This window comes from Electrophorus electricus, chromosome 16 (genome assembly GCF_041902795.1).
Source record: "Electrophorus electricus isolate QZ-2024a chromosome 16, ASM4190279v1, whole genome shotgun sequence".
Lineage (NCBI taxonomy): Eukaryota > Metazoa > Chordata > Actinopteri > Gymnotiformes > Gymnotidae > Electrophorus > Electrophorus electricus.
Genome location: NC_137512.1, coordinates 5,603,367 through 5,630,000, shown reverse-complemented (window position 1 = coordinate 5,630,000; position 26,634 = coordinate 5,603,367). Strand labels below are relative to the sequence as shown.

The following is a 26,634-nucleotide window of genomic DNA, read 5'->3' as shown; positions in this document are numbered from 1 at the left end:
AGAGAGAGAGAGAGAGACAATTTGGTCATGTCATTTTTACTTCAGCCTCAGCGTTTTCATTCCTTTGGAACGCGTAACACAGCAATCTGACTGGGGTAGTGCCAGTGGATCAGCAGCAGCAGGGTGGAGACAAGCAGAGGTATTGCATGCTTTGCTCTCACATGCCGCAAACGCATGCAGCTTTAGAGGAAAACAGAGTAGGTCAATGTTTCATGAAATGCAAGTGACATATCGAACAGGCATTGCGGTATAACAGGTCTGTCATGTCCGCCACCAACGAGAGATGGTGAGCAGGCCAAACTGGAGTGGACCCGACGAGCCGGTCTGGCTCTCTCACTGATGTAGAACCGCTACAGATGGTAACGTGCACCATTTGGCAACCCTTGGCAAGTCTCAGTCCCAACCCAGATCACAGGCTCAACAGGTAGGCTATAACCGCATGTCCCTCTCTCTAATGCGGCTGTAGCCCATCTTTGGAAGGCTTACGTATCAAATCCTTCAAATTGCAGCAGGACATGGCAACCCTGGTCTTCTTGTATGGGTTTCCTAGCAAGCCAAGGCCGATCAGGGCCTCACACGCACCGGCTCCGCCCTGCGTGCCACTGCTCCCAGTGGCTCAATCTGTGGGCCATAGAGAAAACAATGCGGGGTAATGGCTCCATAGAACAGGAGTCCAGTTAGCCCAATCAGTGGGAGAATCATCTGGAGGGCAGGGGGCTCCAGGCATGCTGATTGCGAGGTGATTTACCTACCGGGATAATCACGCAGCAGGTCGCGGGCTGACATGAGAGCGCTAAGCTCCTGAGGGGCGAAAAGGACAAGTTAAAAAAAAAACATCGGAGGCTAGCGACGGCCTGCCCTAGGGGCAGAGCGCTCACCTGGTCAGTGGCCGCCCCAGTCCGGGGTTTTCGATGTCTGCTCTCAAGCAGCGGACGCCTGGTCCCTGGGGGCTTGCGGACAGATGTAAAGCCCCTCCCAGTTCGTTTCCCACCACAAAAAAGGTGAGGAAAGTGTCCCAGCAGGCCATTTCCCCACAACACAGGGAAAAACCAGTGGGCAGGGAAACTCGCTGCTAGCCACTGCCCACAGAAAAGACAGGAAAGGTGAGCTTTGGAGAACTTTTTTCAAATGGTAAGTGCGTGTGGGCCTGTGTGTGTGTGTGTGTGAGTGTGTGTGTGTGTGTAGGGGTGGGCTCTACATCAAGGGCTGAATGGAACAGCTCTTTGATGTGTTGAGTTCTTCTCCAAGGACAAAGGAAGGACAGAGCAAGGAGGAAGGGGTGTCATCACTGCCTGTGTCAGCCTGTGTCTCTGCAGGACAACTCAGCCTGCGTCAGCCTGTGTCGCTCCAGGACGTCAGGTAGGCCCTTCAGACGACAACCCTAGCCCCACCTCAACGGCTGTCCTGCGGGTGCGTGGGAATGGGAAGAATTTTCAGCCAAAATGAAAGCGAAAGGCAACACTCGATACAACTGGCATGCCTCATTCTGGTGTCAGGAAGTGCTTCCTGAATCTGTGCCCAGAAGCATTCCTACACATTCAATAAGCAATGAAACATGACCACTTTTCAACTCTTCAACCTCTTTCCTGAATCTGTAGTTTGAATCATTAGTCACACCAGGTTTCCTGCATCCGACATCCATGCTGAGCATCGTGTCTTCACGAGCACATCCGACGAGAAGATATTTAGCCAGAACATATTTTTATACAAAACCCATTTGTACGTCTCCATCTTCTCACTTGTCTGGCGGCCTGAGAGCACAGGGCATGCACATCCCCAGTGAAGGGTTTCAGAGGGGGGTAACGCTCTGAGTACAGGGGTGTCTGGACCGGGAATGGGGCTTATGGATGGGGTTTTGGAGGGCTGAGTAGATCTATTTAGCCCCCAACACCAGTGCCCCCCACTCCAGGCTTTGTGAGCTCTGAGCTGGGCTCCGCCCTCTTCTGTCACCCGGCCATTCCGCTTTGCTTAGCACATACAATGGGTGCTCAGTGCTCAGTCCCCTGACGCTGCATTCTGCCTGCATGTCAGGGACTGAGCTATGCCAGGGGGCCTACCGGCAGGGCGGGACAGGGTGGTTTGTGGTTGAGGGGGGCATCAGGGGTGGTGGGATACAGCAGAGGCAGTGCTAGCATATATCATATGCCATTCTCCCCCAAACCCGCCCCACCTCTCACCACACACACAGATGGGCCACACAAAACAGGTTCCATCCAAGCAGACCAGCGCTCAGCAGAAATAAAACGCCCTAAACAAACAAGTGTCCCTGCGTGGTGATTGGCCGTTGTGCTCTGGGCCAGAACAACTCAACCGGTGCAGGACTGAGCCTGGCTACTACATTCGTGTTCACTTTATCTGTGTGCCAGGCTTCTGCACGTTACACCTAATTTTAAGATCTGGCCCTCCATGGCTTTGCTCAGAAAATGAATCCAGAGTGTTCATTTTGGAACAATTATAGCATCCCCCCCCCCCCCCCCCCCCGCACACCTTGACAAATCAATCCAAAAGTCCCATATTTTGCCAAACCTACCGCTTTACATAAAATCTCTAACATATTGGTTATTAAATACAAAAAGTATTCTAATTATTATAATATTGTTGTATATTCATTTTAACACACAGAAATGGGTGCAATGTGAGCAGATCAGGAGTGATACGGACTTCTATCCTCTGAAATCAACAAATCTCTATAAGAAATCAGAACTTTCAGAACACATTTGCCTTGTTTTCTATGTGTAAACCTTTAAATATAATTTGTTAACGTACCATGTCTTTCAGTGTTAAACACATTTTAGCAAGTATTGCCAAGGTCTTTGGCACATGATGGAGTTCTGACAGGTGCAGCCTCACTAGCCTAAAGCTACACACACACACACACACACACACAAACACGTAAGCACACACAAGCAACAACACACTCTCACCAAAGAGAGCTGAGTCTCACTGGGCTCTGTGATCACCCTGTCATGCTGAAGTAATCCTCTCTGTGTGTGTTTGTGTGTGTGTGTGTGTGTGTGTGTGGGGTGTTAGGCTTTGGTTGTTTGTTTGTGGACAGATGAATTACTATGTGCACATGTATATGAGAAACTATGTTTATGTTTGTGTGTGTGTGTGTGTGTGTATGTAGGTGAATGTGCATGTGTGTGTCTGTGACTATGTGTGTGTGTGAGAGAGAGAGAGAGCGAGAACTCGGAGGAGGGTTCGGTTGGGGTTTCAAAGTGCCTGCTTGTTCGCCTATATTTCACACCACAGTGACATCTTAAAGGGCAGACAGGCCTGGCTGTCCTACCCGCCATTCGGAGGCAAACAGAGGGAGCTGAGGAGTAGTGGGAGGGGGGCTGAAATATATGCAAATAGCCCCCAGAGGGCATCCGAATTTTATGGGGTTAGAATTTAGTTCATCCAACCTGAATAATCAAATGTGGGAACAAAAAAAAGGGAGCGAAAAGTTCCCTCCCCGCTCACTCGACTACCTCTAATCTGTAACGCCCCTCCCCAAATCAACAGGCTCATCTCTGCTTAGTCCCTAGCCGGCAGGAGGAAAAGGAGGAACAGAGGATCAGTGGAAAATTGCCAACGGCACGAGGAGAGGAGGATGAGGACGAGGCGTCCCGAGGAAGGCTGAGGGAGAGAGACTTCATACCTGATCAGGCAGAGCGGGCAGCTTCTGATTACGACACCATTTTCCCAGCAGGTCCTCTGCCTCATCTGGTACTGCTGAATATGGAACAGGTGCCCGGCCAATCCCTGCGCTGCTCCCTCTCACCTAATGACAGAATTAAGGCCATTTAGGGCCATTTGCTCATAGTTTATGGGCTCCTCAGAACAAACTCCGCCACGAGAAGACTCTGTTCGATATTATAGTGTGGGAGGCCTGAAATACGAAGGCGCCGTGTGAGAGAACGCAGCATTACGGTTGGCGCGAGGGGTGGACTCTGGCGGGAAGCGAAAGCGTTCCATGCGCAAAGTAGCTGTTCGTACACCGGCATCAGAAAGGGACATTACGCGAGAGCGTAATGTCTGTAAGTGGCTCCTGCCGTGCCCGGCTTTGTGCCATTTTAGGCGCTGAAGGTAGAATCAGGCCTAACCGTCTGTCAATCAGTTTTTTTATTTTCATGGGAGAAACATCTTACATGCCAGCAAAAGTAGTACATGTGATAAGAAAAGAAAACTATCATCGTAAAGTCATTCCACACCAGGCAGCAGGCAGTCTCGCTGTACAGCCTTCACTGGCTCACAGGTTTCACTGTGATTCACTGTGAATGGATTAAAGGGGCCACTACGAAGGGTTATGACTCTTGAGAATTTAAGGGCCAAGCGAGTTAATCCCCTGAGCTCTGTCAAGCTTCGTTCAGAGAGACCTGCCAAGCATCTTTTTATTCCATACTTCCCTAAAAGAGCATTTATTCCTGTAATCGATGGAAGCACTCTCATCTGCTGTCTGTAGCCAACTTTTTCCTCAAATAACAGTAGCTGAAAGGGGAAAGGTTTTTTTTTATCTGTCTTCTAATGGTGACCGTAGCTCTCAAACCTTCAGGTCTGTTTGCTCTGCCTCGGTGCCGCTTAGGTGCGGCTACGAGACCCAAAGTTGAAGGAAGGGGCCGACCCATGGCCAGGGTGGAGACGAGATTGTGGGAAGCCATTCCCGGTGGCCCGTGGGGGTGGAGGGATAGAGAGGTGTCGTCTGGTGCTGCCGAGCTGGCTGTCCTTACCTCACCACACACACGCGGGGGGGGGGGGGGGGGGGGCGCGGGCACATCTGGGTCGAAGTCAGTGGAGGAGCAGTAATAACACCAGCTAAGGCTAAGACACCCACTACTCTGAGCTTCCAGTGCAGCTGAGCTCCCTAAAGACTATGCAAAACACACACTCATGCATGCACACGCACAAACATACATACACGCACGCACGCACGCATACTCATGCACTCACACACACACACACGCACACATACACACACACACGCACGCATGCACACATACTCACGCATGCACACACACACACACACACACACACAGGCACGCACACACACACACACACGCACACATATACTCGCACACACACAAACATACACACACGCACGCACACATGCACACATACTCACACACTCACACACACACACGCACACATACACACACGCATGCACGCATGCACACATACTCACGCATGCACACACACACACACACGCATGCACACACACAAACACACACACACACGTTTGCACACACACACACACACACACTCACACATGCACACACACAAACACACACACACACACACAAAATCTCCCAAGGCTTCCAAAACTTCCCAGAATCAGTGTAAAGAGAGGTTAGTCACTGGGTCTGATACAAATCCATTAGCTGCCTTAAGTCTCAACTTTGACCTCTACGTCAGTCTCTGGAGCTGCTGCCCCTGTGCCTCTCTCTAGAAGCGGCAAGACATCCCCTAGCAAAGCCCTCTTTTACATCTCAACAGACTGAAATACAAGCTGAAATACTAATGACTACCTGTCAAGAGACGGCTAAATACCCTGACAGAGTCAGAGCCTTGGCCTGTTTGGGTGTCTCCAAGAATCAAAACCCTAAAGATATCGGGCCGGTGTAAAGCTCATAGGTCAGGTTGTTTTAGTCCTTGGAAACCATATTAACAAGACGATTTAAAAGTCTGGTTTATTTCTGTGAGTTTTATCAAGACATATTCAAGGGACATTTTTCTCCATGGATCATCTCCAGGAAAATGTATTCTGCTGTAGAAGTCACAAAGAAACACTACCTGACACATTAGGTTAAGCAGAGCAAGTCGTAGTAGCCATGAGGCTGGGTTTTTAATTTTTAATTTTTTTAGTATTGTTTTTATTAAGACCACCTAAACGTAGCATGGCCATATGTGTTAGATATGATATTTGTGCGTGCATGCGTGTGTGTGTGGTTGTGCGGTGCGTGGGCGTGTGCGTGTGCGTGTGTATGTGTCTTTGTCTGCGTATGGGAAAACCTGTTAAACTTACGCTTTAGAGCTTGCACGATAAGAGACAGTTTGAAGAGACATTTCCACGTCACATGCACACCTGTTCCTTGTAGTCTGCAGTTAACACCCCTGTAGGGACAGGAATAACAAGACGCTCAAGAGAAATCGTCCCATTAGACAGCGCGGCACCACCAAGCTCAGAGGGCGTATCTACCACCCAACAGAAGCATCCGCACCTCACAGCGTGCGTAGCATCCTCGGCACACGTGCGTCATGGGGAGACGTCGCCGAGTGCCGCGAGTGCCGCAAGTGTCGGGTGGAGAAGGAAGGCAAGGTAGAAACGGAAAAAGAGAAAAAGCCTCGTACCGCCTGAGCCTGCTGCCATTTGCATGACAACTTAAGAGAAATGCTTTTTTATGACTCATTCAGCCCTAAATCACCTTTTTCACCTTTTTTCCCTCCCATCGCCTCGGCTATTAAATCACCGTCTTGACCCGCTGACCCGGGACCTCGGCTGTAAAAAAAAAAAAGCCCCCCGCGGGTCACAGGCCTGATTGGAGCATTTGAATATGAAATGGCCCCGGCAGGGCATGGAAACAGCCCAGAGAGCCGAGGGCTGCGCTGACCCCCAAGCGAGGGGCCCACCGATCACTGGCTCGGAGGACGGGGGGGGGGGGGGCTCGGTCTCTCCCTCTCGTTCCCTCTCTCCCACTCTGGGCTTGGATTTACTTGGCCTTGAGGAGGGAGGAAGAGCGGGAGAGGGGGATGAAGGGAAGGAGAGCAGGGGGAATGGAGAGAGAGAGAGAGAGAGAGAGAGAGAGAGAGAGAGAGAGAGAGAGAGAGAGACATGGAGCATTTGAATGGGAGAAGAGGCGACTGCCGTTAGCATGACAAAGGAGGCCGCCATCGTCCGTGATTGGTGTCACAGTGCAGCTCTGTGGCTGGCCAGGCCCCCCCGGGTGGGTTGATGTGTGGAGCTCAGACATGTTTATGCATCTGAGGTGTGATATTTGCCAGGGGTGGAGGGAACAAGCGATAGAGCATGGAGGGGCCATGAAGTACCACAAATTTGGAGTGGGGGGGGGGTGAGGGGGGTAAAATTTGAGGCAAAAAATGCACATTTTTGAAAAACATAAAGTTATACACCTCATTTACCCACTGTGGTCTACGCTCTACCTCTAACGCCAACACTAGTTTTACTTAACTCCAAACGAGTCAAACTTTCCATCAAACGGCTGGCACATTACTTTCAAAAAGTGAATAACAGACACTGATAGTCGCAATTACATAATAACTAGAAGGTACATCTGACAGTAGCCAGGACTTCCTATTCCTATAATCTGAAAAGCCATGTGACTAACCATGTGACCAACCGCGACCAAATACTACAAGGCTTGCGATTGATGTGAAAATTTATTTATTTTTTTTAGGAAAACCTGTTCTAATGGAGCTTAAACAAGCTTTAAAACACCGCTAATGCCGTCTGAACAGGCAGCGCCTCCAGGCCAGACGCACCTCCTCACCACACATGAAAGGCAGAGTGTTCGGGCCACACCGCGCACCAGGCCTGTTGCCTCAGGATCTTATCTGGCGGGATCGATCCCGGGCGGCTTAGCCCGACATCCTCCTGCAGGGAGCAGGCTCGGCAGGCCGCTGTGCTTGCCAGCCAGCGTGAGGGTGGTGTTAGCACAAGTCCCTGCGCGGTGGTGCATGTCAGACTGTTCCAAAATCAAAAACCAAAATATGAATTTTAAAAATCGAATAAATGAAATAAACACAAAGCACAATTGTGTGGGGCGCAAAAAAAAAATTTCAAATTAAATACTGTTTTGTCTTCTTTAATGTCCCTGTAATGTAATCTTGAAATTGTTTGATTTTAGAGATGTTGAAGTTGCCACGGGCATTACATTTTTCATGTTTCTCATAATGGTTTCCTAGCAGAAGTAACGGCATGTTTAATTTGCTTGACTTCGACAGGGCTATTATTCAGTAGGAACTCTGATTTACAGCTTGTTTTTTTCACAGGAGGCCTATTGTGTTGACACCGCAGAGGCCAGGACAATAGTGCCTTGTATAATTTAGAAATAATTTAATTCTGATTATTACAAGCATCTTGAGTGTGGCAAATATGTTCGAGTTCAATATCAATCAAAACATTTTACAATTTTTTTTTTTTGGAAAGTAGGGTATAAACAGAGACCACCAAACAGAGGGTGTCCTAGACCTGTCCAGCTTACGCACCCACAGCAAAACTGTACATCTAAAAAACAAAAACTATATATTCGCTGTCCCATCTGTCAATACATTCCGTTTTCATGCAGGTTGATTTGATGTCATTGAACCCAGGACACCCATACACAAATGTACACGATAATTTTCAGAAAAACAAATACAGTTACACATTTTCCAAACTCCTGACAGTACAGATATGATGAGCGGCTCTCACGCGGAGTAAGATGCGAATAGCCGTTGTTCCTGTGTGGGTCCCTGTTATTTCTCAGTGGCCTCGGCAAACACCAATCAATATTTATGGCTTAGTTGCCAAGCATAATCTCCCCTAGTTCCCTGAAGTCCCACTAACCTCTGTACAGTCTCTTTACTGTCTCATAATTCTTTCACTGTCGCTGGACGTATGTGCCTCACATCACCCACCAAGCACATTCAGTTTCTCTATCGTCCAGAAGTCGAGCTCCATGATGGGGGATACTCGGAAGCACATAGATGAGGTCACGGACTGGATAGACGCACGCATGCGGCCTGTTTCGAAGCCGTCCTGGGACTTTGCCAAGCTGTCATTTCCTCCACCGTATTCCGCATCCCAAAGGTGGGCGGGAAAGCCAGTTCAAATCCTCCGCTGCTACACGCGGGCCACAGATCGGCACCCTGACAGCTCCTGCTAGCTGCTGCTACATCAAACAGGCACTTAAGTACTCCGCCCAGGAGCACTCTGTCAATGACAAGGGCAGGGCAATACCACATTAAAGAAAAAAGACTGGCAGAATTCCTGAGAAGGAACCTGCCTTGTTCAACACACGTCTTTATTCACAGACCCAAAATACTAATGTCTGTGTTCCTATCGCTAGCTTTCCGGGTTTGCCCTACCCACACAAATAAGTAGGAATTCTCCCACATTTTGATCTGAAATGCCACCATCTACAATTTGTAGCATTGGCAAAATACTACCGTTTTTCCCTAATGCTCCGGAATCTACAAAAATACTTTTAAAGAGCACGAGTGCATCCTTTAGCCAAAGATGATTTTTGAGAAATTACATACTAAAGATCAACATAATCCCTGCACCTCATCTCCCTCAGAATAGCATGCTTTCAAATGTGAAGGCACAACACCTTTGAGTTTTTCTGCATGACATCTTCCAACAATCCAAGTTTAATATTAGTAAAATCCATAAGACATGTGCTTATACACAGTTCTATGACTGTTTGCTAGTATTAGTTTTTGCTCCCAAACTTTTGAACCTGATGCAGAGAGGCAGCCTGTTTTCACACCTCCCACCCCCAGCATTCTTTGCAGTCAGGATCCATCCATGGCTATTGTTAACAAAAGACATGAGCGCGAAAGAGCAAAGCAGCTGGCACACACATGCACGCACGCATCCAGGCTCGTTCTGAGATCAACTCCGATCGCATGTGGCCACACACTCATGTCCTCGAGCATGCGCCCTTTCAGTCTTGTCAGTATTACTGTGCTGCTGCCAAAACTCAGGATGGTAGAATGAGAACGGAGCTTCGGGACTAGGCCAGTGAAAATACTGTGATAGATTGTAACACAGAGAAGGAACCCAGCACTTTGATTTCCAGAGACTTGGAAATGGAGGACACAGTGTAGCCGTCTGTCATACAAAAAAAGCCGACTAATGGCCGTGGGCATAGGAGCCGGGAGTGCTCGGCTCTCTGAGGTGGGATGAGTCGGCACGGGTCAACCTAAAGCCCTGACCCCAGGAGGATTGGATGCCATTTTCCCACGGCAGGAGCTGATCTGAGAGGGGCTCGTTAACAACATCTGCCCAGTTCAGGGGGGATTAACCCAACTCTCCAGCTCCTCTGGCCCTCCTCTCAACCTCACACCACTCGCCTGTCAGGAGCACCACTCAGGCCAGCCTCGGTCCAGTGGACAAGCCCAGCAACACAGCCTGGAGCCAGGAGGCTCCACCAAAAAGTGCTGCCAATCAGTAACCCCAGAGCCTACCCCCGGACTCTGTCCCTGGATCAGCGCATGGTGACGTGCGGTCTGGCACACTCTGGAATACCGCAGAACGGGTTCTGACAGTTGCCTATTTACGCCCATCCGCGTTGTTGACTGATGAGCTCCAATTAACATGAAGAATTATTAAAATGCCAAATAAATGCACAATGATTTCAAGTGAGGCATTCCTGCATGCCTTGTAGGACAGGCTCAGCAAAATAAGGAAGCGCTCTTATGTTGTCCTTTATACATGTTTACACCAAACGGGATGCACTGATATATATTTTTTCAATCAGAGACAACGACAAAAAAGCTGTCACGTTTTGCTGATGAATGACAAAAAAAAAGGATACACACCGACACTGAAAATATGGGAAAATACTCTCTCCAATGGCAGTAGTGCAGTCTGACTTGCGCGCGACTGCGTCGAGGTGTAATTAGGTTGGTTTGGAGAGGGGGGTTAAACAAACAGTTCCAGTGAGGTCACAGGCAGAAGGAAGTGAGGATATGTCTACACTTGCTCCATGGGCTCCACAGTGCTTCACATGGTAGTGTGGAGTGAGGGAACATGAAAGAGAGAGAGAGAGACAGAGAGAGTGAGAGAGTGAGAGTGAGAGTGAGAGAGTGAGAGTGGCCTGGGCCTCTCTGGGGACTTACAGAGGGTCAGGCCCACAGACAGGCCTACTTTCTCCATGTATGAGGGCTACCCACTGCACAATTTCGGCCACTGGAAATTCATGTACATGAAATACATTTCCACATATTCACGTCATTCAGCAAAGAGCTGCTGCTATACTTGTTAATTATCTCACATTATTCACCAAAAATATGTCAAATAAAGTGCTCATAAATATCAGTAAAAATAAATAAGGTAAAAAAAAAAACTCTCTGTGAATCAGATCGTCATTTCATTCACTTGGAGCCAAAGTTTTTCCTATGTGGATATAACACACTTAGAATTACAACATTGCTGGCAAAGCACTGTTGATACAGGGGGTAAGAGACATCAGCTTGTGACTGACAAACTAATTGAATTTCCTATTTTACTTTAAACAATTAGCCATTTTGACCTATACTCAAAGGCTATGCTCCTGTGGGATTATTAAGGAACAAAATGTTAGGGCTCTTCAATGAATACACTATAGTGCACCATTCTTTGTGCTCAAGCCAGACCACAGCCTCAGACTGGACCCATCCCACAACCTCAGACTGGTCCCAGACCACAGCCTCAGACTGGACCCAGACCACAGCCTCAAAGTGCATTCAGCCCTCAGCCTCCGATGGGACCCTGACAGCAGACAAAAACTGCTTAATTGCGAAAAAAGAGAAAGAGTGAGTGAGAGAGTGATTATCTGACAGGCGGCTGCTAGTGACTTAAGCCCCAGACAGTGAATGCAGGGAGGTCCATCTAATCTTCTGGCATCCACAGACGTGCAGTGGACTAATCCCATTGCCGCATTTGGGTCCATGGACCAAACCCACCCGTGACTGTGGGAAGGCGGGCAGCCTACGTGCTGACTCTCCCTGTGGACGTGGGACGTGGGGGTCCAGGCTGGCCTGTGATGGGAGCTCCTGGTCCCTGTCCCAGCGTCCTGTTGGGAAGGTGTCAGCTAGCTAGCCAACTGTCACTTTGATACATCAGCGACATCACTGTCTGAAGACATATCTGAGAAATGACGTCAGTTTGTGATGACCAGTGCTATCAGAAAGGCTGCAACTGCTACAGGGATTTGTTGACTTATAATAAACTTGTTTACTTGGGGTTTATGGTGAGTGAGTAATAAGAAAATTTGTAAGTTATATATAACTTTTTGTAACATTTGTGTGTATATATATATATATATATATATATATATAGTAATAGTTGACAACTAATTAGCATGAAGGCAGTTATATATATCCAGAAAATTAACAGGAATCAAGTATTAAATCTTCTCAGACAACAAGCAAACCCATGAACAGACAGAACCTTGTTTTCGGACCCTGTTATCTTCACTTGTCTTAAGAGAGACATGCAACAGTAACGGATCATAATCCAGGACAGTTACCGAGCGCGTTAACTAAGCGCACATTACCGGCCGTGATACAAGGCGGTCAAAATTACAGCAGCCAATGCCGCTAAATTGCTTGCAGCTTTTTGAACGCATGTTCTTTGTCCATAGTTAGTATGTTAGTATAACAACTCAAATGTTTTAATGACTTCGAACAATCGTCTGGAGTCTAATAGGTCTTTATCCATATACGCCTTTTTGAAAATCTATTATATAACTCAACTATTATAACTATTATATAACTTAGAACTGAAAAATAAAAAATGTGAATTGCCAAAGACACTAAATTATATGTAAAATGACTTGTTAGTTCCATGAAAATATATTAGAATAAGTCAACCAAGCAATCCAACTGTATTTTAAAACAATGTAAAAAGTAATTATTATCAAAATTATAATATATCGTATGGTGAAATTAGCAAAACGAAGTATTTTAAGTATTCAGACATTTGTCGTAACATTGCAAAAAAAATATGCACTTCGATAAACAAATAATAGTTAAATTACAGTCGTTTAATTTAGACTAAAACAACTTAGTTCTACCCTTGTTATATCAAACACAGCTTCTAGTTCGCAGGAAGTGTTTGAATTCGTATTTAACACACTAACAACTACAAATGACTGTGTTTGCATTTCAGTTTTAAGTTGTTTTTTTTTCCCCCATATGAAAAACAGCCTAGGAAAACGCAGTTTCCGTAATCGGAGTCACCAATATAACTACTTGCAAGAAAGGAAATATCTAGACATGAGTCGTGTATGTCATTTTGTAAAAATTTATTCAGCATTTGAGAATAGAGGATGGTCTTAAAATAAGTAGAAACGTCAGTTTTAAATAAAACTGTCCGTCCCACAGAATGGGTTAACCTGATACTGTCGAAACATCACAGAAAGAAATATTCACCAAAAAAGAACTTTCAACGATACGTACGGTTCACAAGCTTTTTATATAAAAAGTACTATAAATAAAACAAACTTTACGCTTGCGGCCAGCACAGTCTTTCATTTCATTAAAACCTACCGAATAAACGAAGAACAGAGGACTACACAGATTTGGACACAGTCAACAAAAAACCGACATTCTACAAATGAAGTGTAAACATTAAATGAGCGAACATACTCTCCCGTGTTTTTCTGAAATACAACAGCCTCTTCATGAAGCTACTTGCCTTTTTCATAGAGAGAAAATCTGATGGCATTTAAAGTCAGAAGTCCAATTCTTCTATAGTTGATTGCGTTAGCTTATGATAAAAAGCTCCTTTGCAATGCAGGTTTTATTGAGGGCAACATTCAGTCCATGATATGTCATCATAAAATTCTTTAAAATTGACAACTCATTCGGATTAAAAATAATTTCATTTTTAACAAAACGGAACTTCTATTTTTCTCTTTTTTTGCAAATAAATGTTCAAGTATCCGAAGTACTTAGTCCTTTACACACACACACACACACACACACACACACACACACACACACACCGCAAAAAAAGTCTTTCAAATATGTGTTAGGGGTAGTGTTCCATTGACACCCGTCCCCGCGCTTTGATAGTGCGGATGAACACTGTGTAACCGGCTGGTCTGCAGAGTTGAGTGGTCAGCGCTGTCTCCTCCGGGAGGAAGATACATGCTTATCATATCCCTCAGGTCTCCCAAACACGCTCGCTGAGAGTGGGAAGTTATCGCCGGCGGCGGAGAACTGGGCTCCGTCTTACACACGGAAGCCATGGAACCCAGGCCCATAGCGCTGGAGGTTTGCTGTGTGTATGCGGGCGACATGCCGCTATACGTGGAAGCGGCGTTCATGTAGGTCTGTGCGGAGGACATCATCGGATACTGGAGGCCAGCCATCTCATACCGGTGCATCTGCTGAAGCTGGGGGCTGTTCATGCCGGGATGCTGGGGATAGGCTAGCTGGTCTTGCATGAGCGAATATGCACTGTTCGTCCACCCATTCATGTGCGCGTAGCTGTCCATCCGCTGGCCAACCGAGACGGCGTTGTTGACAGCGTTTGCACCTGGCGCCAAAAGTCCTCCGGGCAGGGAGTACTTGTCTTTCTTGAGCAGGGTCTTGGTCTTTCTGCGGGGACGGTATTTGTAATCCGGATGTTCTTTCATGTGCATGGCTCGCAGCCTCTTCGCTTCGTCAATGAACGGTCTCTTCTCAGCGTCGGTCAAAAGTTTCCAGTCAGCTCCCAGTCGCTTGCTGATCTCGGAGTTGTGCATTTTTGGATTCTCTTGCGCCATCTTCCTCCGTTGGCCGCGCGACCACACCATGAACGCGTTCATAGGCCGTTTCACGCGCTCCTGGTCGTTAGCACTGTTGTTTTTGCCACCCGCCGTGGAGCCCGTGTTGGACTGCGGCGGCAGTGGACTTTTTATCTCGGTTTCCATCATGTTATACATTCAGCCAACTTTTAAGAGGTGACTAGCACGCGAGAACAACAACAAAAAAAATTTACCTTACAAAACTCAGATCTAACACGAGTACCCAAGTAAGAAACGAACCAAGCAAAGTTATACGTTGCAGACCTGAAACTGTTTTAAGTGAAACCAGGGCTCCTCTGTGCTCTGTACCTCCGCGCGCCTCGCTCTGCCGTGCCACAGAACTCTGCAAACTCGTAAGCCACGCGCAGCTGTTAATAGGGGCTCGGCCATGTGATTTGGATTGACAGCGTAACAATCAGCTGCGGGTCCGACCAATCACAGCGCTCCTCGCCGTCCGCCGGCCAAACCCCACGCCGCGCAGGCAGTGCCGCTTTGGAGTCCCGTTTTCAAGAGGGTTAAAAAGAATAAGTATAGCGTTATTTGGTTGTTTAAAAAAAGAAAAAGCACCTTTAAAAGGTGTTTTCACAGCATTAACTTACATACGTGCTTCATCCGAATTTAAAGGCAACCTGCCATCGGTTTCGACGAGAGCCTCATAACTTTTCTCTAGTAAAGAGAAACTAATGTGGAAATGATACTCAGCCTTTGTTTACAAACAGAGAGATTAAACTAAATTTGAATAAGTCGGTAAATCCGTGAGGCGCTACACTTGAAAAAAATGAAAAATGAGTTGTTCGTGAATATCGTTATTAAGGACATTTTCCCACAGCCTAAATCAGATCTATCTTGATAATGGGCAATCGATTTAAACATACTTTTGTAAAGTTCTCCTAAACAATACATTCGCTTTACGCCTATATTTTGAAGTCAATTGGAAAGCAACAAATCTGAGTAAATAAAAGCGTCAGTGTTGTAAATGCATTTTAACATCACGATCAAAATGTCTTGATACTATACTAACCAAATAATTAAAACATTACATTTCTGTATTTGACAATACAGAAATGTACTTTTGCGGTGCTCACAATTTCGTGCAACAAATTACATTTAGAGTAGGCTACTCTAAACACACAAATTATTTTTAAAATGATTCCGCTGTTTGCACCGCAATCAAAATATTAGATTTATGAACTCTTTTACATTTTTGTGGCGAAATAAAAATAATTCCGTGCTACGTCTTTATACCTTTCATTAAAAATGACATGGGTTACAGAAGCCTATTTATAATTACACACCATAAAAATTAAATCAGTTCTAACACAACAGAACATTTCGTTTTGTATTTAAAGATAATTTATTAGCATCGCTAACGAGATCTCAGAGTAAAACAGGAATATATGCTACTTCAAATTATTCACGAAATCCCAGACTAAATCGAATAATGATACATTATCGCCCTCTTGTGGGAGAAATTGCAGCAATATAACACCTTGTTTCATGCGACGTGACGGTTTGTGCGCAAGTTGGTTCTAGCCAGGATTTAAGAGAGTAAACGACACGTTTGTCCGAACCGCAGACGCGGTATTTCTGACCTAGCCTACGTGTGAAATATGTACGCCTCGCATTGTACATTAGTGATGAAGTCGTTATTCCTCCTCCTTATTGTGCTGAGTGGTTTACAAATGACCCGAAGCGTGTGACTGCTGCGCGCTGAATTATTGAGAACTGGGATTTTCTCTTTCCCCTCGGGCAAACTTTACACCTGCAAATGATTAGAAGCGGCCATCGAGAATGCCATCGCTTAGGCCACAGTGATCAACAAGATTCGCCCCGCACAGTGTGAACGATTCGAGCGCTGAATATTCAGAGTGGGGTTTTAACGTTGCGCATTAATTAACCTCAGCCCTTTTAAAAAGTTTCGTCGTAGTTTACATGCGAACGTCGCTTGCCTAATAATAAAAGACAGCCATCTAAGATGCATTGATGTGGTAATGACAATGATTGCGTTTCCAAATCACTGGGATAAGAAATAAAGCAAGTTAGTAGGACAAATAAATATAGCGATTACACACACACGCACACACACAAAGGTTTTTTATGAAACAGCGACATTTGTAAATGGCAGTGACTTTTCTAATGGGGCTGGAGTATAGTTTACTCCTCAGAGTCAGCAGAGAGCTTAGACTGGGCTTGTACCGCCATCGGCGTCAGTGTTCACGCTTCGTCACATGGACGTTTACAGCATCGGAGCGTCTTAAATTAGTCGTTTGCGATGGCGGATACATCTGAACGCCGTCCCGTACAGCTAGTGGTCCCTTGTCACTGAACGTCTAATTAATGACCGCGTTTAAGCACTTCATTTGACAAAACCGGTGATTTATCCTGTTCTTTTTTTTTAAAGAACAGACCCACTTGTAATCTGCCTATTGAAATGGAGGAGACGACGTGGAAAGAAACACTCCAAGTTTCTCGAGACTCGGTAGTGAGAACGTATGTTCCCCAAATTTCCTAATTAACGAAAGCTAAGCTCGGGACCACCAGCAAAGCCTACCAGTGTCCAACATCACCGAGCTCTGTATCCCACGGCTTCCGAACACCACTCCCGCGCAGGAAGGCAAAGCAGTGAAATTTCAATTAGTGAACCAGTGCGCGCTGCTCAAGTGGCCGCGAAACAGGCGTTTGGATTATTATATATTGCGCAGGAAAAATAGTCCTTCTGCTTGCTATCGTGGGCAACCTGAATTACTGAATATATGAATACGGTCGCCAGCCATTTACGCTAATAGCTGCCAAAACCATACATAATTGTCTAAAATTGCTATGATCAAAATTATCATCTAATCAAATGACCAATAACATCTGATATCAAATACAGTTTTTGCAAAGGTAAATACATGACGTAACATATAGTAAATCCCCTTTCATTTTCTTCTCGTTTACGTAAATAGATTGGTCCTTATTCATCTTATTTTATTATGACATAACTTCTTAACAAATATCAATTTTAAAAACATTATCCGAAATTCGCTATTATACTACTGTAATCCGTATATTCGCCAATTCATTTGCTAGTAAGATAAACCAGTAGCCAAGAAAAACAATTATCCAGGGACATGCATATCTCACTAAAGTGAATCGGATTATTCTGCGGCAAAATATACTGGACATGGGCAGGTATTTATTATGTTAAATAAATACATTAGCACTTAGAACATTTGATCAATACCCTCGACGTGTACTACATGAAATTCTAATTTTGTTAAAGGCCTATGTTTGAAATTTTGATTTATGTAAAGATTAAACTGTAGAGATGTTGCTAATATTTTAATGTTTAAAATTCAGTTTAAGCCTACAAAGATAAAAAGGTCAGTCAAATTTAATCATTTAAGTGTAAACACCAGTACAGCCACAAGTAAACTGACATAAACACTGACATAATATTCAAGTTTGAATTTTGAGATTTAACTCATACCATGAACGTCAGAAATCATTGATCTAATGTCCATTTAAAAACCGTAGCCACGGGAATCCGTAACTTTATTGTTTCAGCTCAGTGACTGTGGACAAGTCGTTTGAGCGCCGGTAATTAACAAAGAATAGGTTTTCTTCTTCAATGGAAGCCACAATGGGGACCGTCTCATTAAGATTCGCGTGAATTTTGGACTGCGGTGCGAATGAAGACGCGACTTAAGCACGGTCCGCCGTTTCTATTGTGGCCGGCTGAATGATTGCGTCTCCTCTCGTTTAGACACAGGTAAAATCATACCAGCCGGTCAATTAACGGACGGACAACGACCTTCCATTTACTCTAATGCTGGCACGATATCAAGCTCTATAATTATCAAATCTTCTACTCCCATTCATGAAGACTATGATAACATGCTAAAATAGCATGCTTAAATAACATGCTAGGGTGTTTATCTAATTTCTTTGTAGCGACAATATGACAATATCGGCTGAACCCCAACAACAACATGAAAATCTTATCGGATGAATGTATCTGATGAGTTTAATTTGACTATATTATGGACTATATTAATGATGACTATATTATGGACTATATATTATGTATTAGGGGCTACCTCGTATACATCAAGTAAATTGTCGTCTAGTATGTAGTAACTTCGCATGACTAAGTCGTGGAATCTGTAAAATGAATAACAATAAAAATGCTAGTCAAAATGCCATTGCTCTGAACTGTATATGCAAAAAACCATTAGCCTGTTCACGTCGAGGAAATAATTGTTAATAGCCTCGGGAAAACATGTCAAGTGTCACATCAGTAACCCGTACATAACAGTTTAGATTATGCTAATTAATGAGAGGTGGCGGGACAGAGGCTTATCAAAGGCCTTTTATTTGCATTTAACGTTTAACAAACCTTCTTACACGGCGTGTTTATGTACATTAACGTTCATGTTGGCTAATACAAATCCCTTTGGGCGTCTATTCAAACTGCTTATTTCTTTAGCCCATTATACTTGAGCGTGAACACAAAGACATGTCTTTTAACGTTGGCTATCAGGTGACGGGCAGTCTCTACGGGCATTTGGGCCTACGTCAAACTTCTTTCACAAGAGTTCAAACAAAGCACAAACGTTCGCCTTTCTCGTCAGTGCCCACACGGTGGACTAATCCAAGTCGAAAGAGTCACTACTAACATGTAATGTGCTCTTTCGTCCAACGCAGTAGAGCATTGCAATTTATTAACTCTTGTAATTCACTATTACTGCAAATATTACACTTGGTCACTGGTCTGCCAATGGACTGGGGAGCGCATGTGGGAATACTGTCTACACCATATGGCTAGCTGCAAGCTTGCTATAATAAATTATTGTGCGATAACCCCTGCAACAAATGTTTTTGTCACAGTGACTATGTAATCCACTAAAGGTCCAGCTCACCTATTCCTGTTGTGCGGGTAACTGCTGGGATCAGCTCTGCTTGGAGATACAGGCATGAGCGAGGCAGGCTATGAATACTGCTATCACCTGCATAGAGATTAAAAAGAGGATAATTATGAGTATTAGCTACCAAATATGTCAGATGTCACCCATGATGTTGTTGAACAATAGACGCCGTACTTTGCCAAAAGTGAAATGCACACCACATTTCGCGCTTGAACACTTCACAGCAAGCTGCCAAAGGACCTTCCCCACCGTTCATGCACAAAGCTTCCCATTCTAATATGCAAGAAAAGAGCATGACCCCACAAACTCCTTTTTTTTCCCAGCAGGCCATGCATATCCCTGCCTATCATTTTACAGTGCTTAGGGCGTGGGTGGGGGCGGGGGGCACTGCTGTTATCCAAGGAGCTCGAGCAGACATGGCATGGTCACCTACAGCTCTCTCGCCCCACACCCTTGGGGCATGTGGGGCACTCCCCAACCCCAACTGCTTTTGGATCGGTGTCTCACTGCCCCACACAGCGCCCAAAGCCAAAAGGTCAAAGCATAAGCAGTAGGCACCTTGGAAACGCAGTCAAGAGAAGAAAGTTATGAGTGATAGCAAGTCTGCTGTGTGCTGGCCCTGCTGGAGCAGAAGGAGCCCTTGAACACCTCAGCACCCAGCCAGTGATTAATCAGAGTCCTGATCTAATGCACTACGAAGCTGACGTGCCCACACCATCCACAGAGACATTAAGACGCATGGTGCACATGGACTGAATGCACAGTCTCTATTTGCTCCACTGGGGCGACATTTTTCTGCAATATCTTTAAGCTTCAGGAGGACATTTTCAGAGAGATATTAATGCCATCACATTTGGTACATGACGCGTTAAATGAAAATAGTTCTCATAACTACATTTATTCTTACAGACTGAAAGCTAATTTCAATTAACCACTGGTTTAATTAAGCAGAAAATGATATGGTTTTGGTTGAGCCACTGAGTTTTCATTACGACAGATTGTCTTTGAATTAAAAGATGAGCATGGTATGTCTTCACTGATGACATCATTTGGCCATATTCCTGCAGAAATATCTGTACAGGCAGAAATATCTGTACAGGCAACACTTCTGTGTTCAACACTACTGGCTTCAGAGCAAAAGAACACAAGTCGTTGCTGCAATTAAATTATGCTTACACGGTACGAAGTACTTTACGAACATCTGCTTTTTATTTCCTTTAGAAAGTATCAAACAAAACGACTGTTGTGCTTTGTCTGTCAGACATCATGAACCTGTAAAAATGGATCAAAATTCAAACACCCCCACTGACTGAAGGCTAATTACACTTCTCGTTATTTCCCATGTATCTTCTGAATCATTGCCATGTACTACAGTTTCTCCAAAACAAAGGAAACTTTCCCCCTTTTTTTGTTTGGCCAGGAGTGCTGAGTGGTCTGGTTTTGCTTTGCACCAAGCGAGGGAAGCAGGCGCCTTTTGTTTTAAGCATAATTAAGATCCCACTAATCTGAGCCAGTTTAAAAAAAGAAACAGTCACTTTGTCAAATTCTCATTAGTTAAAGATAATATTGTGGGAAAGCGCAATTAATTTGCGCTTGTCCTTAATTAATTAAATACACCTAATTTTATAATATGATTAATGCCACAAAGTTACTATCAGTAAATTATTTTAAAATTAATATCTAAAGATAATACTTTGTGCATTAATTGAGGAAATCTAGGCTGCTGCAGCAGCAATGGCTGGGTGAACTAATTAAGGAAGGTAATTTATTAAATCTGAGAGAAAGAAACAAACAATTATAAATAGATAAATTAATCACGGGCTCCATGGCGTATAATCCGGAGTTGATTTGGGGTGAAAAAGACCAATCTCTGTTGCCTGCCAAGCATTTGATAATGCAGATACTTGTCATAAATTTAGCCTGTGTAAAGGTTTCATTAAAAGGGGCATAATTTAATTAAGAGTTAGCCATCGCCCTCCAAATGTATTAATTACCTTGGGCGTGATGAGATGAGTTTGGGGATTACTGATGAATTCATTAGGGCTAGTTTGCGGAACGCCACGTGGGCTGTGGTAAGAGGCCAGTGCTGTTGACAGGATAATGGATGGTGTGGCTGGCGAGGAGGCTGGTCACCTTGCCAGAGGTTAACGGAGAGGAGACTTTAAGGAGCATCCCGAGTTCCCCGGGCCGGCCTCGACGCACCGGCGTAAGGAGCCATCCCAAACGGCCCAAACCCCAGAGCCCTGTTCATGCTCCCTCCTCTCTGCTCCTAGTGTGGCTTGTCAATTCAAACTGCTATCCAAACTGTTACCCTATCAAACGTAGCAGAGGGGCGTCTTAGCACCACGTACAACCATATCACTCCGCTGCAGAGAAAAACATGAGGAGGTGCTTGTCTGGGTGAGCAGTGACTTACCTATTACACTGCCTGTTAAATAGGCCATTACTTTTAAAATGACATCTAATCCAAATGCCTTATTGAAATTGCTTTATCCATGTATCAAACACTCTCACTGCTACTAGGCTAACCAAAAAATTCTTTGCAGACTGTGGGCACCAGCAACCACACACACACACAGACACCCACACACACACACCACAGGGGTGAGAAGAGTTTAGAGGGCTTGACAGCTCAAAGCCCGGGAGACTGACATGTCAATGGCAGATACAAGCTGTTGCTGTTCCACTGGAGGGGACAAGTCTTAGACAGCAACTGCCTCCTCTGTGTGACAGTCTGACAAAGACATTCTCTTCTCTCACTGGCTCCACACACACACAGACACACACACACACACACACACACACACACACAGTACAAACACATATAAATGGACACATTATGTCACATGGTGAATGCACATCCTAGTTAAAGTGTTTGTCAATTTATGCTTTACCCTTTTTTTTTTAATTAAAAACACTTTTCACGCAAAAAAATACTTTCAAATCACTTTAAATTCAAGCTCAGGAACTACTGTAACTTAATTTTATCCCAATCACCAGACATTAAATCAACTTGTGTTTTATTCCCAATCATTATAAACACACAATGATTTATTCATTGAATTCAACAATCACTCAATGACTTATTCATAGATGCAGAGTAAGCCCACACACCGCTGTAAGAAACAACTGCCCAAACACCATAATAGAGCTTGATTCTGGGTCCATGACCTTATTAGTGACTCACGAAGCAAAACCATGCTCCCGTTTTACAGACCGGCACGCATTCAAACCGGGAGCCTCGTCTGGGTCGAGAAACGATGCCGGCCTGTGGCGCGGCTCGTCAGCGCTAACGGGGCGCCTCCCCACCTTCCCCTCCCCCGCCCTGTCCGTCCCTACCTCGGCATTTTAGTCCCCAGCAGCGGTTTCCAGAAAGACACTCACCGCCTCTCATTCGTCCCTCTTCATCCCTCTCTCCACACCTTCTCGCAAGGAGGGGTGCATGTGCGTGTGCGGGTGTGGGGAGGGGAGGAGAGGAGGGGTCCCGATAGACCTCGGAAGAGCAGCGTCGGGTGGCCCGCGAGACCCATCTGGCCATGCCGGACATGTGGCTTCCAGACTGAGAGGCAGCGTCTCCCTCTCGTTCGGCGCGGTGGCGGCAGCTCCGAGCTCAGCCCTCCCCGTGCCGGGGAGCTGCCGAGCGGGGCCATAGATTGCCTCCCACAAAAGCTGACAATGCCCCAGTGAAAGCCATTGTTGATATTCAACATTTTTTAAATAGCTGAGTGGAATGGACAACGTGGCAGCCCACAAAACTTGGCGAGGGAAACTGACCCGGAGCTGCTGTCTGCAAAGGCTTCTTGCAATGAAAAAGAGCAAGAGAGGGAGAGTAAAAAAAGGAAGAGAGCAAAAATGCGTGAATTGGCACAAAAAGAACTTGTCTTTTTCTGAGACAATGGTCTCTGATTCTGTGTGTTCTAGTACTGAGAAGGAGCTCCCTGGAGGTTAAGTCTGAGCGAAGGATTCTCAGTGAGCTGCTAGACATTTTGGACAATACTTCACGTCCCCTGCACACAACCCTGGAAAAACAGACAAGCCCATTCAGCGGCAGACTGATACAGCTGCGCTGTGCAGAAGAGCGCATGTGAGATCCATCTTACTTCAATAAGGCTCCAGAGTACGGAGGCCGGCCTCTGACCTCCTGCTGTCTGAGTTGTGCCGAATCACGCTATTTCCGCTATACAGCTCAAACTGTACATTATTCAATATGCACTGTACCATATCCCATAACCTGCTACTGTTATGACACTTTCACTTTTATTATGTGCTTAGACTGAGTACAGCTGCCCCTTGCAGTATTCATAGTATTCATTGTGAATTCAGCTAACACCTGCCATCTAGTCAGTGCAGATATCACGTAAATCCTTGTACGTGTATATACCTTTATGTACATAAATATATTTCTTTTTTTATGCTTAGCTTTTTAATCTCCTACCCCTTGTTTTTGCTTAATATATATCTGTTCATTTGCTATAGATGACAGATCATTATAGATAGATCTATCTATCTATCTATCTATCTATCTATCTATCTATCTATCTATCTATCTATCTATCTATCTATCTATCTATCTATCTATCTATCTATCTATCTATCTATCTATCTATCTATCTATCTATCTATCTATCTATCTATCTATCTATCTATGCTCAACATGCTGCACACAAACAAATCATCCAGTAGCTATTGCTGCAACTTTATAAACACATTTCGTTTCCTCACATGCATACTAAAGATAAGCAGTCCATGTAAGAAGGAGGTACTGTCTTCTTTTTAGCACTGTCCACCGAAAACTTAGAGCTCTCTCCTCTCACTGGGCACCATGATGGTGAGCTTTATGAGCGTTCATCAATTTCAGCCTTTAATTGTTGTTCTGATTGCCTCTGATGGCTCTTGACAGCTAACACTGTCCTGTTCCTGTCTTTGTCAATGTGGCAGCTGCAGATTAATACAGACATTAAACAAGGCTTTAACCTCTCATCTGTCAGTATCCAGCCTAAGAGGACCTGAGGGAGCCAGAAGCTACTAATGCGTCTGTAATGGGGCAACATGTTTACGCGTGTGGTGATATTTGCAGGTGCATTTCTTTTGCGAGCGCGAGTGCGTGTGTTTCACATCCCCAAGGGAGTACATTCAGAGAGGTATCAGGATCCCAGACAGACACATAAGTGACTGGGCCTTTGAAGCAGAGACAGAAGCCACTGACGCTACCTGTGGCACCACCCCCGTCCCCTTTGTTAGTACAACATTATCCATCCACCCTCACAACCACACCCTTCTGACGGCTGAGTGGCTTCAGCCAATACTCAAGCATTTGACCGAAACCCACAGCGTTCTCCATTTTCACTCTATTTCACCATAAAACAGTGCATAACTTTTCTACATCTTAGAGTAGCTGTAGGACTCCCTTTGCCTATGTTAATGGACGTTCACGATGTACAGTGAGGCAGTCATGTGGTCTGGTTTCATGTCCTTTTCTGTGACATACAATGGCATGAAGTTAATTGGGGTGAGGAGGATTACTCAGACAGAGTATGCGCACCAGGTTGGCCATTCAAACTGATGGAGGATACTGAGACTGCATAATTACATTGATCAGGGAGAAATTACAGTCCTGACAGCAGAGGTTGGCGAAGTATAATCTTACAGGTGTGTCACTGCCAGACTGGCCAGCGGACAGAGAGTGAGAGAGAGACGTCGGAGGGAAGAGGGTGTCTGCGGTTCTCTTCCTGGAAAGCCGCGTCAGTCGCACCCATCTCAAACCATTACCTGCCATCAAAGCGCTAATTTTACTGGCATTACTGGCGGGCCCCTATTCTGCCCCTCAGCCCCGGGGCCCGTACACGCTGGGCAGGATGGGGAGGCCTGGTGGGAAAACGACATTCAATCTGCCAGCTGCCCCATTCACACCAAATTGGCAAATGACAGCTCTCCGCCTCTCGGCTTTCGGGAAGTGAAAGCTGCCACCAGTCTGGGCCTTGCAACGTGCGCGGACGGACGGGAGGACGGCGGGGCTGGGGAGGACGAGTCCTCAGACCTCCTCCCCCATGTCCGCGCCGCACGGATGAAGTGCTGCTGGAGAGAGAGGAAGAAACAGAGCAGGCGTGCCGCGCCAGACCTTAAAGAGCTTCCTCTCCCCCTCTGGAGAAGGACAGCCTCTCAGAGCCACGGAATACTACGCCCTCCGTAACTGTTGGGACACTGAAGCTAAAAGGGGAATTGCGCTGTTGAATTAAGAAGGATTGCGGTGTATGGGATAATTCTGAAACGAATCGGGTCAACTTCTCAATTTAAATGAAAAACGATGCCTTTCACATGCTGAAAAAACAGAAATTTAAAAAAATTAAACAAGACTTAACATTGCCCACTACAATTTGTTTATGATAGATATTGAATGCTTCAGTATAACAGCAGTGTAATCTCTCAGATTATGTACTCATTTCATTCATATACAACATAATACCTTTTCAGTATTGCTTTCCCTGGTTTGGGGACAGGGCTGTAATTGAAGTTTATGAGTTAAGTCTGTATATTTATTTATCATTGAAATACACTGGACTGAAAGACGAGGACTTAAAATGAATATGGTGTTTCTTATGGACTTTACGCCAGAGCTTCTCACTTTATTTTAAGGTACCAAAGAGTACAGCACTCTTTATAAGGTAATACCAACCCAGGAGAGACACTACAGCACTCTATGAAGAGCAATAGCAACCCAGTACAGACACTAGAGTACCATAAACTACAGGACTCTTTATAAAGCAATACTAGCACAATACAGATGCTACAGAACTACAGAGTATAGCACCCATTATAAGACAATACCAACCCAGGAGAGACGCTACGGTACCACAGAGTACGGCAATCCCAAACCAATTTCTCAGAGTTCAACACTAAGATGGACAGTAGAAGAACTAATTCTCACTCACCAATCATCTTGGTGTCTGCATACAACGGGGGGACAGAAAGAATAGCAAGCGCCTCACTCTGCTGACCTTGTGCTTCCGCAAGACGTGGGGCATGGCACAGTGGAGAAAGGCACGCACACGTACACAAACAGGGCCTAGATACACACACACACACACACACACACACACACACACACACACACACACACACACACGCGCGCATAGACAAAGGCCCAGTTCTCAGGACTACTTGCTGTGGCGTGCACAGATGAGGCAAGCATATTGTGCCTCAATCCCCCCCAACCCCCCAGCCCAACACACACACCTCCCAACCTC

The 26,634-nt window shown here is 45.3% G+C and overlaps 1 protein-coding gene and 1 long non-coding RNA gene across 21 annotated transcripts in view; both read right to left on the bottom strand.

Moving 5' to 3' along the window:
* LOC118242268 (uncharacterized) overlaps positions 1–26,378 on the bottom strand; it is a 55,115-nt gene extending 28,737 nt beyond the window's left edge. For 13 of the 20 annotated variants that reach the window (XR_014117587.1, XR_014117588.1, XR_014117579.1 and 10 more), the window contains exons 1-4: positions 22,775–23,048; positions 19,385–19,471; positions 6,005–6,093; positions 3,644–3,766 (exon numbers count right to left, since the gene is read on the bottom strand). This is a non-coding gene — a long non-coding RNA (uncharacterized LOC118242268). Of the gene's footprint in view, positions 1–3,643; positions 3,767–6,004; positions 6,094–19,384; positions 19,472–22,729; positions 23,049–26,319 lie in introns of those variants that run through there. The other 7 variants (XR_014117589.1, XR_014117598.1, XR_014117583.1 and 4 more) reach the window with 6 other exon arrangements.
* sox3 (SRY-box transcription factor 3) lies at positions 12,978–14,912 on the bottom strand. Its single transcript, XM_027018187.3, has one exon. It carries the CDS (start codon positions 14,616–14,618, stop codon positions 13,710–13,712), a length of 909 nt encoding a protein of 302 aa, XP_026873988.1. The 5' UTR covers positions 14,619–14,912; the 3' UTR covers positions 12,978–13,709.
* Positions 26,379–26,634: the final 256 nt, after the last annotated feature.

Bases quoted from the DNA above. Each gene is read 5' to 3' on its own strand.
- sox3 (XM_027018187.3), bottom strand. From the start codon at position 14,618: ATGTATAACATGATGGAAACCGAGATAAAAAGTCCACTGCCGCCGCAG.